We start from the raw sequence: 19,043 nt of genomic DNA on the forward strand, positions 1-19,043 counted from the left end.
TTTCCCAGAAACAGATATTACTAATTGTAATCAGTTGTTATAATAAGCTGACTGCAGGTGAGCGCTAAAGGACTTTTATTTTTTTTCCTCAGTAGGGCCGCAGCATGTAGTTGATGAAGATCTTTGCCGCAGGATAGGTGCTCAGTTGGCAGAGATGGGAGACCGATTTCAAAAAGAAGGGAGAATCAAAACGGAAGTTGTGGAAAGCTTGGTGCACGATATTCTCAATGAGTCTCTGACGGAGGATGTACGTATGAAAACGCAGCAGGAGCCAAACCAGTTTGTTGTAGCTTTGGCTGTGAATGGTGAAAAACAAATAGAATCAGGCTGGCCTTACACATTAGACAGCTGAACACTACTTCAACTGGAAGCTCACGTTCAACTGATATACAGATGCGTGTTCGGATAAGTATGCATGTGTCCTGAAGAGGGAAGAAAACTGCTACTAGACACGTGTCAACGACTTATCGCCACGTGAAAAATAGAATTGGGCAGTTAAAGGGGTTGTCCAGGATTTAAAACACATGACTTCTTTCTTCCAGAAACAGCACCACCTCTGTCCACAGGCTGTGTGCAGTATTTCAGCTCTCACTCCAATGGAGCTGAGATGCAATTTCAGACACAGGCTATGGATAGGTGTTTTCGGAAGAACGCAGCCATGATTCTGCCCTTTGGTCGTCTGATGTGTGGCAGGCCCCCCAATCAGTCCCGCTGAATGATGAGTTTGCCTGACATTAAGCTAATGTTTATGGTCAGCTTACCACAAAATGGTAATGCTGTCCATTTTGCAGTCAGTAGAATACAGATGCAGTCCGTGTGCCCTCTGCATTTTGTTGCAGATGCATTGATACTCGTGTGCATGAGGCCTAACTTGGGATCTCAGCAGTGAGACCTCCCACAATCCAATATACTTTTTGTGGGATAACCCCTTAACCACCGCCCACTATTTTTTGATGGCAGGCAGTGCAGATACTTGGTCTGCAGCAACAGCTTTTTCAGTAGCGACTATAGCATCTGTGGGGTTAGATGGGGGAAGGTGGCGCCCTCTGTCCCACAATTAAAATTGTCCACTTTCCCCATAATAAAAATAAACGTAAAAAAAAAAAGTTATTTGCACTGCCATCTTCCCAAATTAACATTTATCCCATACAGTGAACCCAGTAAAGGAAATTTTTTTTTTTGTTACGTCACCTCTCTAAATATTGAACAAAAAAGTCATACACAGTGCAAAATGGTATCATACAGCTCCATACATGTAAATTGGAAAAAAAAAGTTATTGGGGTCAGAATATAGTGATGCAAAGAAAAAACTTTTTTAAAACTTTATTTTTTTATTTTTATTTTACAAATATTAAAACACAGGAAAAACTATATAAATGTGCTATCGCTGTAATTATACTGACCTGGAGAGTGAACTGAACAGATTAGTTTTACCACAAAGGGAATACTGTAAAAACAGATTCATAAAACTATGGTGGAATTGCGTTTTCAATTTTACCCACATCGTATGCTATATTAAATAGAACTATTAGAAAATGTAACTTTTCCTGCAAAAGACAAGTCCCATATGGCTATATGAATGGAAAAATAAAAAAATGATGGCTCTGGGAAGGCAGGGAACAAAAAAGCGAAACACAAGAACGCAAAATCCCAGGGTTTTGAAAGGGTAATGTCATGGAACCATGAACCAGACGTACAACAAGAGATAAGTGGAAATAAGAAGGCTTTATTGAAAACCAAGCTGTAGGGCAAAAGTCCAAACGGATGGCTAAACCGAAGCAGGGTCTTGCGAAGCCAGAGGTCAGGAACCAGAAGGGTAGTCAGACGAAGCCTGCATCAGGAACCAGCAGGGTAGTCAGACGAAGCCTGGATCAGGAACCAGCAGGGTAGTCAGACGAAGCCAGGATCAGGAACCAGAAGCAGCAGCAGTCTTGGAAGCATGTGAACACAGGAGGACCAAGCAAGGAACTGAAGCCACAGACCTCCTATATATATGAGCTAGGCATCCAGCTCCTCCCAGTGGGAAGGAGAAGCCGCAGGGTGGGAGGCTACAAGAAACCCAGAAACCAAGATGGCCGCCAGCACATGTCAAACGAAGGAGAACAGCAAGAAGGTAAGACCATGACAGTACCTCCCCCTCAAGGGCCCCTCCTCCGCGGAGTAAAGAACGGTTTCTGAGGGAAGCGTGCATGGAAGGCTCGGAGCAAGGCAGGAGCATGGACATCTGCGGAGGGAACCCAGGAACGCTCCTCTGGACCATAACCACGCCAATGGACCAAAAACTGCACCCGACCGCGGACCAGGCGTGAGTCCAGGATATTGCTCACCTCATACTCCTCATGATTGCCCACTTGGACCGGACGAGACCGAGGAAGTGAAACGATTACACACCAGTGGCTTCAACAGGGAGACATGAAACACGTTGGAGATCCGCATGCCAGGAGGAAGCGCAAGGGCATAGGCTACCGGGTTTACCCTGCGAAGCACTCGGAAGGGACCAACAAAGCGAGGCGCCAGCTTGGGAGTGGGCACTCGAAGATTGAGGTTGCGGGTGGACAACCATACGCGGTCTCCGACCTGGTAGGAAGGAGCGGGCGCTCGTCTGCGATCAGCCTGGAGTTTCTGGCGCTGCGCAGAGACCTCAAGGGACCTCTGGATCTGTACCCAAGAAGCACGTAGGACGGAAAGGTGATCCTCCACAGCCGGAATATCCTGGGGAGAGAATACCTCCGGTAACACGGCAGGTTGGAACCCATAATTGGCCATGAAGGGAGACGTCCCAGAGGAAGAGTTCACCGCCGTGTTCCTGGCAAACTCAGCCCAAGGCAGGAGGTCAACCCAATTGTCTTGGTGATCGGAGACATAGCAACGAAGGAATTGCTCCAAGGCCTGATTGGATCGTTCTGTGGCCCCATTGGACTGAGGGTGGTAGGCCGAGGAGAAAGAGAGATGAATCCCCAACTGGGAGCAAAAGGCGCGCCAGAACCTGGACACAAACTGACTCCCCCGATCCGACACAATCTCCTTGGGCAAACCGTGCAACCGGAAAACCTCCCTGGCAAAAATCGTGGCCAACTCTTGTGCAGAGGGTAACTTCTTGAGAGGAACACAGTGGCACATTTTGGAAAACCGATCCACAATCATGAGAATGACCGTATGGCCTCGGGATGCAGGGAGGTCCACAATGAAATCCATCCCCAGGTGTGACCATGGACGCTCCCCGGTGGCTATGGGTTGCAAAAGGCCCAACGGAAGGTGCCGAGGGGACTTACTCTGGGCACAAACGGAGCATGCCGCTACATATGCGGCGATGTCGGAACGTAGAGAAGGCCACCAGAACAGACGTGAAACAGCCCAGGACAGCTGATTCTTTCCAGGATGCCCCGCGGCCTTGGAGTTATGGTAGGTTCGCAACAACCGAGTGCGCAACTCCTCAGGCACAAAACATCTGCCGTTGGGTCTCCCAGAGGGAGCACCAGATTGAGCCGCCAAAATCTGCTCACCCAGGGGAGAGGTCAGGCTGGTGCGAATGGCGGCCAGGATCTGATTCGGAGGTATGACCGAAGTCGGAATCGACTCCTCCCCGGACAGCTCGGAGTACTGCCGTGATAAGGCCTCCGCTCTGATGTTCTTGGAACCGGGTAGGTAGGAGACCACGTAATTAAAACGTGACAAGAACAGAGCCCATCTGGCCTGACGTGGTGTCAATCTCTTGGCCTCAGAGAGGTAGGTCAGATTCTTGTGGTCCGTCAGGATGAGAACCGGAACCACCGAGCCCTCGAGCAAGTGCCTCCATTCTTTAAGGGCCTGCACGATGGCCAATAACTCCCCGTCACCAATCTGATAGTTGCACTCCGCGGAAGACAGTTTCCGGGAGTAAAACCCACAAGGAAGCAGAGGACCCTCTGGTGTTCTACGCTGAGACAGAAGGGCGCCTACTCCCGTCTCAGACGCGTCCACCTCGAGGACAAACGGCAACCCAGGGTTGGGATGCGACAGAATCGGAGCAGACACAAAGGCGGACTTTAGACCCTCAAAAGCTTGGATGGCCTCGAGCGGCCAGACCTGGGGATTACTGCCCTTCCTGGTCAGATCCGTGAGAGGCTTGGCTAGCATGGAAAAGTCCCTGATGAACTTCCAAAAATAATTGGCGAAGCCCAAAAAGCGCTGCAGGGCACGAAGACCACTGGGCTGGGGCCACTGTAAGACAGCCGAAACCTTCTCAGGATCCATGGAGAACCCCTCAGCGGAAATGATGTAACCTAAGAAGGTTACCTGGGATCGGTGAAATTCGCATTTCTCAAGCTTACCGAACAGCTTGTTCTCTCGTAACCGTTGCAACACTCGTCTGACATCCAGAATGTGGGCCTCCATGGATTCAGAATATACCAAGATGTCATCCAAATAGACCACCACACACTGCTGCAACAGGTCACGGAAAACATTGTTGATGAATTCCTGGAAGACTGCGGGCGCATTGCACAACCCAAAGGGCATAACCAAGGATTCATAATGACCGGTCCTGGTGTTAAACGCGGTCTTTCACTGATCGCCCGCCTTGATCCTTACCAGGTTATATGCCGCCCTCAGGTCGAGTTTAGTAAAGACCGTGGCCCCTTTGAGGCGATCGAACAGCTCGGAAATCAAGGGTATCGGGTAAGCGTTCTTGATCGTGATGCGATTGAGACCCCTGTAATCGATGCAAGGCCTCAACTCACCGCCCTTCTTTTTCACAAAGAAAAATCCAGCCCCTGCCGGGGACGAGGATTTGCGAATGTGTCCGCGTGAAAGCGCCTCCCTCACGTACTCCTCCATGGCCTCATTCTCCGCTACCGACAGTGGATAGACTTTGCCACGAGGAGGAACGGCACCAGATTGTAACTCTATGGCACAATCGTATGGGCGGTGCGGAGGTAGGGCAACCACACGCACCTTATCGAATACATCCCGGTACTCCTCGTATTCAGGAGGCAACAGAGAGTCCGAGGAAGTACACAGCAACTTGACAGACCCATGGATGCAACTAGCCCCACACTGCGGTGACCACGAGAGGATCTCGGCCGACCTCCAATCGAAAGTCGGATTATGCTTCTGGAGCCAGGGGTACCCCAAGACCACCGAGTAGTGTGGAGACGAAATAACCTGGAGACAGACCGACTCTCTGTGAACGGCACCAATGGCCATCCCCACTGGAAGGGTCTCCTGAGTCACGTGTGGCGGCAGAAGGGGTCTGCCGTCTATCGCCTCAAGAGCCAGTGGGGAACCTCGAGGCTGCAGAGGAATGGAATTGGCGGCAGCGAACACACTATCAATGAACAAACCACCAGCACCAGAGTCCACCAACGCCTGGGTCGTCACCGAGCCCCCGACCCAGGAGAGGACAACAGTAATCAGTGGTTTGTCAACACGGGAAACCGGGGACGAGGAGACTCCACCCAAGATCTGCCCCCGACAGGATCTCAGGTGCGAGAGTTTCCCAGACGGTTCGGGCATGCCAACCGAAAATGCCCACCGAGACCACAGTACATGCATCGGCCCTCGCGTCTCCGGAGTACCCTCTCCCCCTCGGACAGGCGAGCAAACCCCAGCTGCATGGGTTCACCCCCAGACAAGTCATCCCCAGGAGGCGTGGGAGGAGAGGGAGGCACGGGTGGGACAGCAAACATAGGCGCCAATCTGTTAGAAGACCTCCGCAGGCTCTCCTTAAAGGAAGGTCTCTCCCTGAGTCTGGTGTCAATCAAAATCAGGAAAGAAATAAGAGACTCGAGCTCCACTGGTAGGTCCTTAGCTGCAACCTCATCCTTCAAGGCATCCGAGAGACCATGAGAGAAAGCAGCGACCAGAGCCTCATTATTCCAGCCCACCTCTGCTGCCAGGGTACGAAACTCAATGGCGTATTCAGCTACGGATCGTGAACCCTGTCCGATGGACATAAGGAGCTTCGCAGCAGAGGCGGCACGAGCCGGCACATCGAATACCTTCCGAAGAGAAGCAACAAAACCGGAAAACTCGGCAACCACCGGATTGTTGTTCTCCCATAAAGGGCTGGCCCAGGCCAAGGCCTTGTCCGAGAGCAGCGAGATCAAGAAGCCCACCTTTGATCGCTCAGTAGGAAAGGCATGTGGCAGCAACTCGAAATAAATGCCCACCTGGTTAAGGAAACCTCGGCACTGAGTTGGCTCTCCCCCAAAGCGCTGTGGAAGGGGGGCAGAACCGGTCATACCCCGAAACACCGCAGGCGCAGCAACAGGTGTCGGGGTAGACTCTGGCGCAACAACCGGAGCGGCAGTAGGAGCGGGCCCAGGAGCGACAACCGACCCATCGGCAACGGAAGCTAAATGAGCCGTGCGTTCAAGCAGGGTTTGCAACGCCACAGCGAACCGACCCAACAGGTGATCCTGCTGATCAAGTCTGGCAACCAGCGTAGGTAGCGAGGATGGCCCTGTACCGTCAGAATTCATGGCTTGGTCCTAATGTCATGGAACCATGAACCAGACGTACAACAAGAGATAAGTGGAAATAAGAAGGCTTTATTGAAAACCAAGCTGTAGGGCAAAAGTCCAAACGGATGGCTAAACCGAAGCAGGGTCTTGCGAAGCCAGAGGTCAGGAACCAGAAGGGTAGTCAGACGAAGCCTGGATCAGGAACCAGCAGGGTAGTCAGACGAAGCCTGGATCAGGAACCAGCAGGGTAGTCAGACGAAGCCAGGATCAGGAACCAGAAGCAGCAGCAGTCTTGGAAGCATGTGAACACAGGAGGACCAAGCAAGGAACTGAAGCCACAGTCCTCCTATATATATGAGCTAGGCATCCAGCTCCTCCCAGTGGGAAGGAGAAGCCGCAGGGTGGGAGGCTACAAGAAACCCAGAAACCAAGATGGCCGCCAGCACATGTCAAACTAAGGAGAACAGCAAGAAGGTAAGACCATGACAGGTAAAAAATTCAAGTTGCCTCCCTTTTCCCTAATTTTACATATTAAAATAAACAATAAAAAAAATTAACTGTGTACCAGAATGCCGAAACTATTAAAATAAAAAAATATTTTTCCTGGCTGGAAAAATAAAAATCCCCTATTCATCATTTTTGATCACCTTGCCCCCCTAAAATAGAATAAAAATAATTTTTAAAAAATTGGACACACCCCAAAGTGGTAGCAATAAAAACTGCAGTTCGCCCCACAAAAACAAGCCCTCTTACAGCTCTGTAGATGGAAATATAAAAGCTACTTGTGTCAGAAAATAGCGATGCAAAGACATTTTTTTATAGGTAGTAAAAGAAAACCCAAAACAAAAACTATACAAATCTGGTATCGCCATAATCGTACTGACCTGCAGAAAATAGAGGTCATGTCATTTTTAGCCCATGGAATGCCATAATATCAAAACCCCAAAACTTGGTGGAATTGTGTTTTTTTTTTTTTTTTTTTTTTTTTCCAGTTTCAGCCCACAAAGATATGGCAAATGAAACAGTGCCATTAGAAGGGCTTTTGGAAGGTATATAGGAACAAACGAAAACACAAAAATTGGCCTGGTCCTTAAAGGGTTAGGCTAGTTTTACATCTACGGCACAAATTCCCCGGATCTGGCATTGCCGAATGCTACTGGAATCCAAGATCTGTCCGCAAGCCCTGCAAAAATAGTTAGAATTGGCCGGACAGAAACTGATATGCACAACAGTTTTTGTCCGGTCAATTCCTGGCTGTAGTGAACATGTGAAAGTAGCCTTAAAAAAAAAAAATATGGCTGCTGCTAGTCATTAATGGGTTACATAAATCTGGTTCCAAATACAACTCTCCTAGTAATGAACTTTTGTAACCCAACTTTTTTTTGCAGCGCTTTGAAGATGCCGTCAAGAGTTTGCTGAACAACCTTCCCCCTGGGACGGAAATGGAGCAGGCCACACTGGTAGTCGCCATGTCTTTAACTAGCAAAGTTGGTTCCAGCGTCCCCGATCTACTGCAGAACTGCTTCACCACCGCCCTGACCTTCATCCAGAGGAACTACAGGTCTTATATTGAATGTCTTACCAGTCAGGTGAGTGGAGGATTGAGTGCTAACACCTTTCAGCAGAAGTCAATTTGCCCTATTTTTTTAATCTGACGTGTCACTTCATGGGGTAGTAACTCTAGAACAAGTTTATGTAGCCAAATGATTGTTTTTTTTTTTTCGTTTTTTTTTTTCATTACACATTTTACTTTATGTTGGTCTGCTTTAGGTTAGCATGAACCCATGAAGTAGCACCTTATGGATCTGTGGGTCGTCTTTGTCATAGGATGTTTTCCAGACACCAGAAAAGGTTTGCAGAGGTGCCAAAATATAAGAACTTTCCCTCTGCCCAAATTACCCCATTTTGAAAACCTCAAGGGGTATAATGAGCTATTTGACAACAGATGTGTCATTAGAAAAATCTAATTTTTTCCAATCCGTTGTTTTATCCCAAAGTTTTTAGGGGTATTAAAGTCAAAATCTCCCAACAAGTTGTTAAACAATACCCCATATGTGGTCGTAAATGGCTGTATGGGCACAAGGCAGGGCTTAGAAGGGAGTGACCCTGAGGTAAAAGTACTGTGGAAACCCCCAAGACCCCATATTGGAAAGTAAACACATGAAGGAATTTATATTGGGATGTAGTGATTGTTTTGACCCCATAAGTGTTTCATAGAATTTATGAACACTGCGCAGTGAAAATGAAAAAAATTTTTTTTTTCCACCCAATAAAATGTTGCTTTAACCCCAAATGTAGCATCTTCACAAGAGGATAAAAACCACTCCACCATTTGTTGTGCATTTTCTCCTGAATACTGGCAATATGTGATCATAACTGTTTTATTGTCACGCTTCGGTGTGTGAGGGAAGGGGGGTAACAGGAAATCAGGCCTGAGAACTAGGAAAGGAAAATGGACACTTCCTAGTGAAAACCCTTACCAAAATCCTGACTGACTACCAGTATGAACAGACCCCAAAGGTAGGCGAGTTCAAATGCAGGAATACCTAGATTCCTATCTAGCCCTATAGGACCCTGGTACTAATGGCAGGGAAGAGACTACCTGTTCCTCCAAAAGGAAGGACGAACAGGAGTCTCCTTCAGGCCTAATACAAACAATAGGGAAATGCAACATACCGAACCCAAACAAAATACAAAAGGGAAATGAAAGACTTAACTTCAAAGGAGCAATGGAAGCACCAGGAAAACTCAGCCAAGATCTAACCACAATCTATCCAAAGGTCCAAACAGAAGCTATAAACCGCACAGCATTGTGGGAGAAGCAACTATAAATAGAGACGGTTAAATTACCCTAATAGCCACACCTGGGGAAAGAAGGTGTGGCAAGCACCAGAAACAACACAGACGTCATTTGATCCAAATGGAAAACATGTCAGTCTCAGTCTGACGTCAGAAAGCTAGAGCGCCGTAATCTCGCGATGGGTGAGCTAGCTAGTGCATTGCGAGATTACGGCGCTCTAGCTTTCTGACGTCGGGGAGCAAGGAGGAGATTCTGAGGATGTAGGGCGGTGCTGGGCTCCTTCACGCTGGACTCATCTCAGGGACAGGACACATCTCAGGTTAATTTGCATATGTATCAAATCGTAGTTTTTTTTACACAATAAAAGCACACAGAGCTATGGGGACTGGGTATTCGGAAGTGCTAGCGGCCATCTAGCAACCCACGTCCTCAGCTTTATACACAAAATCCCGGTGACAGGTTCCCTTTAACCACCTCAGCCCCCTGGACCCCGCCGATCAGAAGCTGATGATCTATCCAGAGGATAGATCATTAGTTAAATGAAAGTGCAGAACCCCTTTAATGACAGACCACTTTTTACAATTCTGCACTACACTACTTTCACCGTTTATTGCTCGGTCATGCAACTTACCACCCAAATGAATTTTACCTCCTTTTCTTCTCACTAATAGAGCTTTCTTTCCAAAATGGGGTCACTTGTGGGGTAGTTATACTGCCCTGGCATTTTAGGGGCCCTAATGCGTGAGAAGTAGTTTGAAATCAAAATGTTTAAAAAATGCCCTGTGAAATCCTAAAGGTGCTCTTTGGAATGTGGGCCCCTTTGCCCACCTAGGCTGCAAAAAAGTGTCACACATGTGGTATCGCCGTACTCAGGAGAAGTTGGGCAATGTGTTTTGGGGTGTCATTTTACATATACCCATGCTGGGTGAGAGAAATATCTCGGCAAAAGACAACTTTTCCCATATTTTTTTTATACAAAGTTGGCATTTGACCAAGATATTTATCTCACCCAGCATGGGTATATGTAAAATGACACCCCAAAACACATTGCCCAACTTCTCCTGAGTACGGCAATACCACATGTGTGACAATTTGCAGCCTAGATATGCAAAGGGGCCCAAATTCCTTTTAGGAGGGCATTTTTAGACATTTGGATCCCAGACTTCTTCTCACGCTTTAGGGCCCTTAAAATGCCAGGGCAGTATAAATACCCCACATGTGACCCCATTTTGGAAAGAAGACACCCCAAGGTATTCAATAAGGGGCATGGCGAGTTCATAGAAAAAAAAAATTTGGGGCACAAGTTAGCAGAAATAGATTTTATTTTATTTTTTTCTCACAAAGTCTCCCTTTCCGGTAACTTGGGATAAAAATTTCAATCTTTCATGGATTCAATATGCCCCTCACGGAATACCTTGGGGTGTCTTCTTTCCGAAATGAGGTCACATGTGGGGTATTTATACTGCCCTGGCATTTTAAGGGCCCTAAAGCGTGAGAAGAAGTCTGGAATATAAATGTCTAAAAAAATTTACGCATTTGGATTCCGTGAGGGGTATGGTGAGTTCATGTGAGATTTTATTTTTTGACACAAGTTAGTGGAATATGAGACTTTGTAAGAAAAAAATAAATCAAAAATATTTCCGCTAACTTGTGCCAAAAAAATGTCTGAATGGAGCCTGACAGGGGGGTGATCAGGGAGTCTATATGGGGTGATCACCACCCTGTCATTGATCACCCCCCTGTAAGGCTCCATTCAGACGTCCGTATGTGTTTTGCAGATCCGCTGTGTCCGTGTTTTGCGGATCCACTGATCCGCAAAACACATACGGATGTCTGAATGGAGCCTTACAGGGGGGTGATCAATGACAGGGGGGTGATCACCCCATATACAGTGATCAGGGAGTCTATTTGGGGTGATCACCCCCCCCTGTAAGGCTCCATTCAGACGTCCGTATGCGTTTTGCGGATCCAATCCATAAAACACATACGGACGTCTGAGTGGAGCCTTACAGGGGGGTGATCACCCCATATAGACTCCCTGATCACCCCCCTGTAAGGCTCCATTCAGACGTCCGTATGTGTTTTGCGGATCCGATCCATGGATCCGCAAAACACATACGGACGTCTGAATGGAGCCTTACAGGGGGGGTGATCAATGACAGGGGGTGATCAGGGAGTCTATATGGGGTGATAACCCCCCTGTCATTGACCACCCCCCTATAAGGCTCCATTCAGACGTCCGTATGTGTTTTGTGGATCCGTAAAACACATACGGGCATTTGAATGGAGCCTTACAGGGGGGTGATCAGGGAGTCTTTATGGGGTGATCAGGGGTTAATAAGTGACAGGGGGGGGGGGTGGTGGTGTAGTTTAGTGTGGTGCTTGGTGCTACTTATCACAGAGCTGCCTGTGTCCTCTGGTGGTCGATCCAAGCAAAAGGGACCACCAGAGGAGCAGGTATATTAGACGCTGTTATCAAAACAGCGTCTAATATACCGGTTAGGGGTTAAAAAAATCGCATCTACAGCCTGCTAGCGAACGATCGCCGCTGGCAGGCTGTAGATCCACTCGCTTACCTGCCGATCCTGTGAACGTGCGCGCCTGTGTGCGCGCGTTCACAGGAAGTCTCACGAGATGACGCATAGATGCGTGACTGTGCCTGAGACAGCCGCCTCCGGAACGCGATCCTGCGTTAGGCGGTCCGGAGGCGGTTAAAGAGGACCTTTCATGGGTCCAGGCATGATGAAATAAGTAGCGGGTTGTGTAGGGCATAATTCATGGATGTAATATCACTTACTAGTGTGTCTGTCCTGCAGTCCGTTCCCCCACTGTGGCCCCCGTTCACTTTGCCCACCTGGTTTGCTAATGAATATCATCGGTACTGGGAGGAGACTGTCCTGTTTCTCAATGGTCGTCTCCTTCTCCCTGGCTGTAGTGCGGTCCAATCACAGTGGAGAGCGTCACAGCCAGCGAGGTGTTTTTTTTTTTTTTCTCCTCGAGCCAGGGAGAAGGAGATATGAAGTACAGAGAGGATGGACAGGACAGACTGTGATGATATGGATACTGCATAAAAGTGCTGCTGCTTCTCATTAACCACATTCCCATTTCCAAGATCTTATCAGCTGTATATAGGATCAGAGGATGTGGCAGCTCTTTAGCTCACGGTTCTGTAGTAACTTGTCCTCCTGTGTGATTAGGACAGGTTCTGTGTGAACTAAAAGGATGGCGGCCATTTTTTTCTCTCCTAATGATTGCTCCCTAGACAAAACTAGCCATTATAACTAATGGAAGGTATTTGGGAATATATTTAGTATTTTAATTTTCTTAATTCCCGGAGAACCCCTTTTAACTTGAATGAAAACACAAACTGTGCTTCATCTTCACTGGGGCTGTTCGTGTCAGAGCAGATCATTTCATATACCTGCTCAGCTGGAAAAAGCATGCTGGCCTTATCATGCAAGTGAAAAAGCGGGAAAACTATTATCGGAGCGAACTGACGACTCTGCCCAAATGTTTAGTATAGGAGCACGCTGCTGACTAAAGTCTCCTGTTTCTGAAGGAGACTTAATAATAATAAATAAATAAATAATAAATAAATATTGCCACATGGCCAGGGTTACAGCCACACGTAGCAGATTTTCTGAATTTCCGCAGAGGAAATTTCGCTGTGGATTTGCATTGCAAAGAGTGATATACTTGGTGGATGTCTGCAGTATAACGGACGTGCTGTGAATTAAAAATTCACACTGCAGGCTAAGGCTACGAGGCGATATGTGTCACACGCGACAAAAGGGTTCATATGTGCCCACATTGATGAGAAAAATGTTTTAATATATGCGAATGAGCCTCTTGGAGCAACAAGGGCGTAGCCGTTACACCTAGAGGCTCTGCACTTTAACTGACAGAACCAGGCAGTGAAAACATAACTCCTGGCACTGTCAATCACAGTGGAGAGGGCAAAGCCGTTGCAGAGATAGCAGAGCCTCTAGGAGTAACAGCAACGCCCCCGTTGCTCCTAGAGGCTCATTTGCGTATACTAAAACGTTTTTCTCAGCAATGCAGGCACATGGGACCAACATAGATGCCTTCAGCTGCCAAGCACACATGCAACAGGTCAGCCAGTTAAATGGCTACAAATCTGCCGCCAGATGTCCTTTAGGCCCCTTTCACACGGGTGACTTTTCAGCGCGGGTGCAATGCGTGACATTGCACCTGCACTGAATCCTGACCCATTCATTTCAATGGGGCTGTGTACATAAGCGATGTTTTTGCACACATCACTTGTGCATTACGTGAAAATCGCAGCATGTTCTATATTCTGCATTTATCACGCAACACAGGCCCCTGTGGCAGGAGCAGCACTATGAAGTGGCTTTTGCGCTGTGGCATTAGAAGAATTTTGATATCTCTGACCTTTTAGTCTAACCAAACTGTATTACTCTGTAATTCCTCTAGCGCCGTTCTATGGAAACAGTAAGTTTAAAGAGCACACCAAATGCTTCAAATATCTTCTTTATTAACTTCAACTTTTCTTCATATATAACACTGCCACATCCGCAGCAGATAGTCCATGTACATAACACACATAATGGCGGTATGCATAAGATGGTGGTTCAACTGTTCAATCTTGTCATTCAACATAAAATGGATATATTTCTCTCTTCAGTATCTGTACTCTCAGTTTAAGTTATTTGAGCACTTTATAATCTCTCTGAGAGGTATATCTGAGGTCTAACTAATAGTTCTACTTGCTGAGTTTGGTCGCAATTTGCAGTTAGCAGTAACTATTTGCAGATTGGTTGAGTATGAGCTAGTATGAGCAGTTCACATTTGTATGCATTTTGTTTGATTGTATGGTATTTGGTGGAATTTGCAATTGGTGAAACTGTGAGGAAACACATATATAACTGGTTTAGTATACAGTTCTATTCATTACATTAACAATAGGAACATTATATAACTGTTCTAAATACGTATTTTAGGCTACTTTCACACTAGCGTTCGTCGGTCCGCTCGTGAGCTCCGTTTGAAGGGGCTCACGAGCGGACCCGAACGCAGCCGTCCAGCCCTGATGCAGTCTGAATGGAGTGGATCCGCTCAGACTGCATCAGTCTGGCGGCGTTCAGCCTCCGCTCCGCTCGCCTCCGCACGGACAGGCGGACAGCTGAACGCTGCTTGCAGCGTTCGGGTGTCCGCCTGGCCGTGCGGAGGCGTGCGGATCCGTCCAGACTTACAATGTAAGTCAATGGGGACGGATCCGTTTGAAGATGCCACAATATGGCTCAATCTTCAGGCGGATCCGTCCCCCATTGACTTTACATTGAAAGTCTGGACGGATCCGTACGAGGCTATTTTCACACTTAGCTTTTATATGCTAAAATAATGCAGACGGATCCGTTCTGAACGGAGCCTCCGTCTGCATTATTATGATCGGATCCGTTCAGAACGGATCCGATCGAACGCTAGTGTGAAAGTAGCCTTAGCCTCTCTGCTTCCATAAAACACAGCTCTTAGTGGAGTGAATGTGTGTTGGCTTCTCTCCTGTGGTGTAATCATTCCATCTATGGGAATTTCCCACACAGGCTGTGTGTGAGGCTGGCTGTGATTGGTTTAGACTCCTGCCCAGCAACAACAGTTTAACTCCATGCTTTCCGTTGTTTCTGCTGTGTCATTGAGCTTACCTCACATCATATAATGAATCTTAAAGGAATATATATTGTGTTCACAGGAGAAAAGATAATAACAGTTATAGGACATCAAAAAATGAAGTCACTGTAAATAACTCTGCTTTTGTCTTTAACACACAAACATAGGAACTGTATTAAGGTTATTGGCAGGTCTTAGCTGGCCAGCTACAGCCCCATAGAAGTAAATGGGGCTGCATGAAAATCACATTGCATCAGCAAGCAAGTGCGGATGCAATGCGATTTTCACGGATGGTTGCTAAGGAGATAATGAGATGAGCCCGGGACCCCATTTACTTACCTCATCCACTTGATCGCGCAGCCGTTATAGTCTTCTTTCTTCTTCTTGCAGGACCTGCGCTGATGTCATCATGCTCACCATGTGGTGAGCGTGGTGACGTCAGCGCAGGTCCTACTGAATGAAGATAGAAGATCCTTCTATCTTCATTCAGCAGGACCTGTGCAGACGTTACCACGTGGTGAGTGCTATTACATCATGAAAGGTCCTTTTGCAGGTCCTGAAAGAAGACTATGCTGGCTGTGCGATCAAGTGGATGAGGTGAGTTAACTTTATTTTTTAACCCTTCAAATCGACATTTTACTAAGCATTCTGTATTAAGAATGCTATTATTTTCCCTTATACCATGTTATAAGGGAAAATAATACTGTGAATTTACTTTAATGGGGTCCGGGGTTGCTTATCCCCATCATCTCCTAGCAACCATGCGTAAAAAAAATTAACACAGCCCCATTCATTTATATCGGGACTGCGTTGTGTGAAAAACGCTGAATATAGAACATGCTGTGTTTTCACGCAACGCACAAGTGATGCATGAAAATCACCGCTTATCTGCACAGCCCCATTGAAGTGAATGGGTCCGGATTCAGTGCGGGTGCAATGCGTTCACCTCATGCATTGCACACGCGTGGAAAACTTGCCAGTGTGAAAGGGGCCTTAAGCTGCAGATTTTCTTTTTTCACAGCATGTGGATGAGACTTCTTTAAGGGTGCCTTCACAAGTGGCAAATCTTTTGTCAGAAAATGTTGCCACTGAAAATCAGTTCTATTCATTTGAATGGGGAATCAAGCACATGGATTTCTGCAAGCCCAATTAAGGTGAGCGGAACTGATTTGCTGGCACACTTAAAACGTTGCAGATTTACAGCAGCACCCTTAGCGCTCATGCACGCAACCATAATCGGCCCGGGAAACATAGACCGTGTCAGCTGCATCTCCCTGGCCAACCGTGGCCCCCCTGACCTGACCATATCATAGTAACTTATGATACAGTCAGTTTTTAACTGATCGCAGGTCTGTTGCAGTGTAATCACTACCACTATGAGCAGACAGACGAGCTGTATCATAAATTACCGATAGTGTCAGTAGAGATGAGTGAATTTCATATTTTGAAATTCGTTCACACTTCGTTTGTTGGTTAAAGGTGAACTGCGTTATGGATTCCGTTACCACGGACCATAATGCAATTCTATGACAGAATGCCTTTAGAGGACTCCCCTGCATAACGGAAACAAGACGGATCCGTTTTGCAGCCCATAGACTTCTATTATGACGGAATGAATAACGTAATACCTCTAAAGGTATGCATTCCGTCATAGAATTGTGTTATGGTCAGTGGTAACGGAATCCATAACGCAATTCACCTTTAACCAGCAAACTAAGTGTGAACGAATCTCATAAGCGGAAATTCGCTCATCTCTAATAGTCAGTTCCGGACAGGAGAGCCGCGCTTGTCCCAGGAGATGCAGCCGACACACGGGACATGTTTCCTGGGCCAATCAGCTCTTATGGAGTATTTCCTGCTTAAAGTGCACCTACCAGAAATAATGTCCTTTTCATATTTGTGAAGGGGTGGGCTCTTCCTGATGTGCTGCACCCCCTTTGGTGTCTTCGCCTGCTGCCAGCACCTGCCATAGCCATCTGAGCTCTTCAGACCATCTCTCGCACCTTGTGTGCTCTCTATCACATAGGGAGTATACTACAGCAGTGGCATTCCACCTCCTCCTTGTTCAGAATGTACTGAATTACCTTTATCTTGTGCTGCCGCTGAAGTTGGTGAACATTTACACCTTAGATACCCTTAAAAAAAAAAAAAATCTACTTCTGCTGCCTATCACCAGGTTTATGTTGCCTGAAGCGGTGGCACTGGTTGTCTTGCTGTAGTTTTCATAAAATCATTCTTTTTCACTAGAGATGAGCAAATTTCAAATTTTGAAATTAGTTCACGCTTCATTTGGTGGTAAAAGCAGAATCGCGTTATGGATTCAGTTACCAAAGGCCATAACGCAATTCTATGACGGAGTGTATAACGGAATGCCTTTAGAGGCATTCTGTCATAATAGAAGTCTATAGGCTTCAAAATGGATCTGTCCCATTTCAGCTATGCAGGGGAGTTCACCCCATGCATAACGGAAACAGGACGGATCCGTTATGCAGGCCATAGACTTCTATTGTGACAGAAAGAATAATGGAATGCCTCTCAAGGCATTCCGTTATGCATTCCGTCATAGAATTGCGTTATGAATTCCGTTACCATGGACCATAGCGCAATTCTGCTTTTACCACCAAACGAAGCGTGAACGAATTTCATAACATGAAATTCGCTCATCTCTATTTTTCACCCATGACCAGAGCAGAGTCCACAGTATTCATGAGCTGGCAGTTCTCCAGCCCACTTGCCCGAGGGCACTGTATAGAGAAAAAGTTGTCAATCAATGCTGGGAGGGACCCGCCCTTCATAAATACTAGAACCTTGGCGCTGGGCACCACCTGCAGGCAAAAAAGAAAATTACAGCAAGACATCCAGTGATACAAGGATGGAATCAAGGGCTCCATCTCTACTTTATGCTCCTTCACATTGGGTAGCATAAGCTTAATGACAGACCCCCTTTAAGGAAACTACAGGGGCAGATCTGTGATGATCTTTTGCAGGCATGCTCAACCTGCGGCCCTCCAACTGTTGCAAAACTACAACTCTCATCATTCCCGGACAGCCTACAGCAGGGCATGGTGGGAGTTGTCGTTTTACAACAGCTGGAGGGCCGCAGGTTGAGCATCCTTGATCTTTTGTTGTCGCCAATCTTTGTAAATCAGAATTGTCATTTTTTTTTGTTTTTTCTTCCACTTTCTTGTAGGGTGCCCACTGACCATCATCAACAGCAACGTTCCAAAGAAATGTGAAGCTATCCTGCTTTTTTTTTTCTTTTTCATCCATGTGCTGCAGCAAAGCTGGACATTTGACGTCATCCATGTTTATCCCCCATTCTTTATATTCTCCTACGTGTCTTTGCTGTACTGTGCTTACATAATAATGCATTTTTATGTTGAATTTGGCCATGTTGTCAGAAGAACCAAGAAAATTAATCTAACTTAATTCAGACAAATCCCAACAGAGCTATTCTACCTCCATGGCAAACCATTTGAATTTTGTGACTAAACCGCCTCTTCACCGGCACCTTTAGTGATGTCACTTGTTCCTACCCACCTGACTGGTTTACCTAAAACATGGTCGTCTGCCGTGTGTAGGATACAGCTACGGTACTTATGTTAAGGCTACATGCACACAACAGCATGCGCTGTCCGCATCCACAAGCTATAGAACATGTCCTATTTTGGTCAGGAAAATGCTGTCCACTGACCCATTGAAGTCAATGGATCTGCAAAAAAAAAATAATAATAATGCAGATGGCACATGGACATTATCCGCATTTTGCAAACCACAAAATACAGATGGTCGTGTACATGTAGCCTATTTTTTTTTTTTATATTTTGGCTTATAAAATTTTCTTCTCCGTTATTCACAGCCAAATTTTTCTCCAGTATAGAAAAAATACTTTTGTACTTTAAGCTACCCAGAGGATTAAAGGGGGAATTTCAATAAAGGTTTTTGTGGTTATGAAAACATAACTTTTTTTTAAAACTTCATTATACTTTCTCTTGCTTCTAGTATAATGTTGTTCAAGTTGCATACTGCGCAATCGTCATTTTGGCTACATACACACCAATGCATGTACATGTGGGTATTTGTACAGCAAACCCAGTGTAATACCGTACCAGCTGAGTGGATCAGAATTTAAAAATCTCCTCTCTATACTTCTG

General features: G+C 46.4%; 1 protein-coding gene across 1 annotated transcript in view; it reads left to right on the forward strand.

Moving 5' to 3' along the window:
* Nucleotides 1-18,273, forward strand: part of LOC122926099 — a 39,400-nt gene extending 21,127 nt beyond the window's left edge. Inside the window, exons 5-7 of the mRNA XM_044277485.1 lie at nucleotides 93-247; nucleotides 7,832-8,032; nucleotides 18,080-18,273. Coding sequence (XP_044133420.1) covers nucleotides 93-247; nucleotides 7,832-8,032; nucleotides 18,080-18,091 — 368 coding nt within the window. The 3' untranslated portion in view covers nucleotides 18,092-18,273. The remainder of the gene's footprint in view (nucleotides 1-92; nucleotides 248-7,831; nucleotides 8,033-18,079) is intronic.
* Nucleotides 18,274-19,043: the final 770 nt, after the last annotated feature.

The sequence above is a fragment of the Bufo gargarizans genome, chromosome 2 (assembly GCF_014858855.1).
Source record: "Bufo gargarizans isolate SCDJY-AF-19 chromosome 2, ASM1485885v1, whole genome shotgun sequence".
Lineage (NCBI taxonomy): Eukaryota > Metazoa > Chordata > Amphibia > Anura > Bufonidae > Bufo > Bufo gargarizans.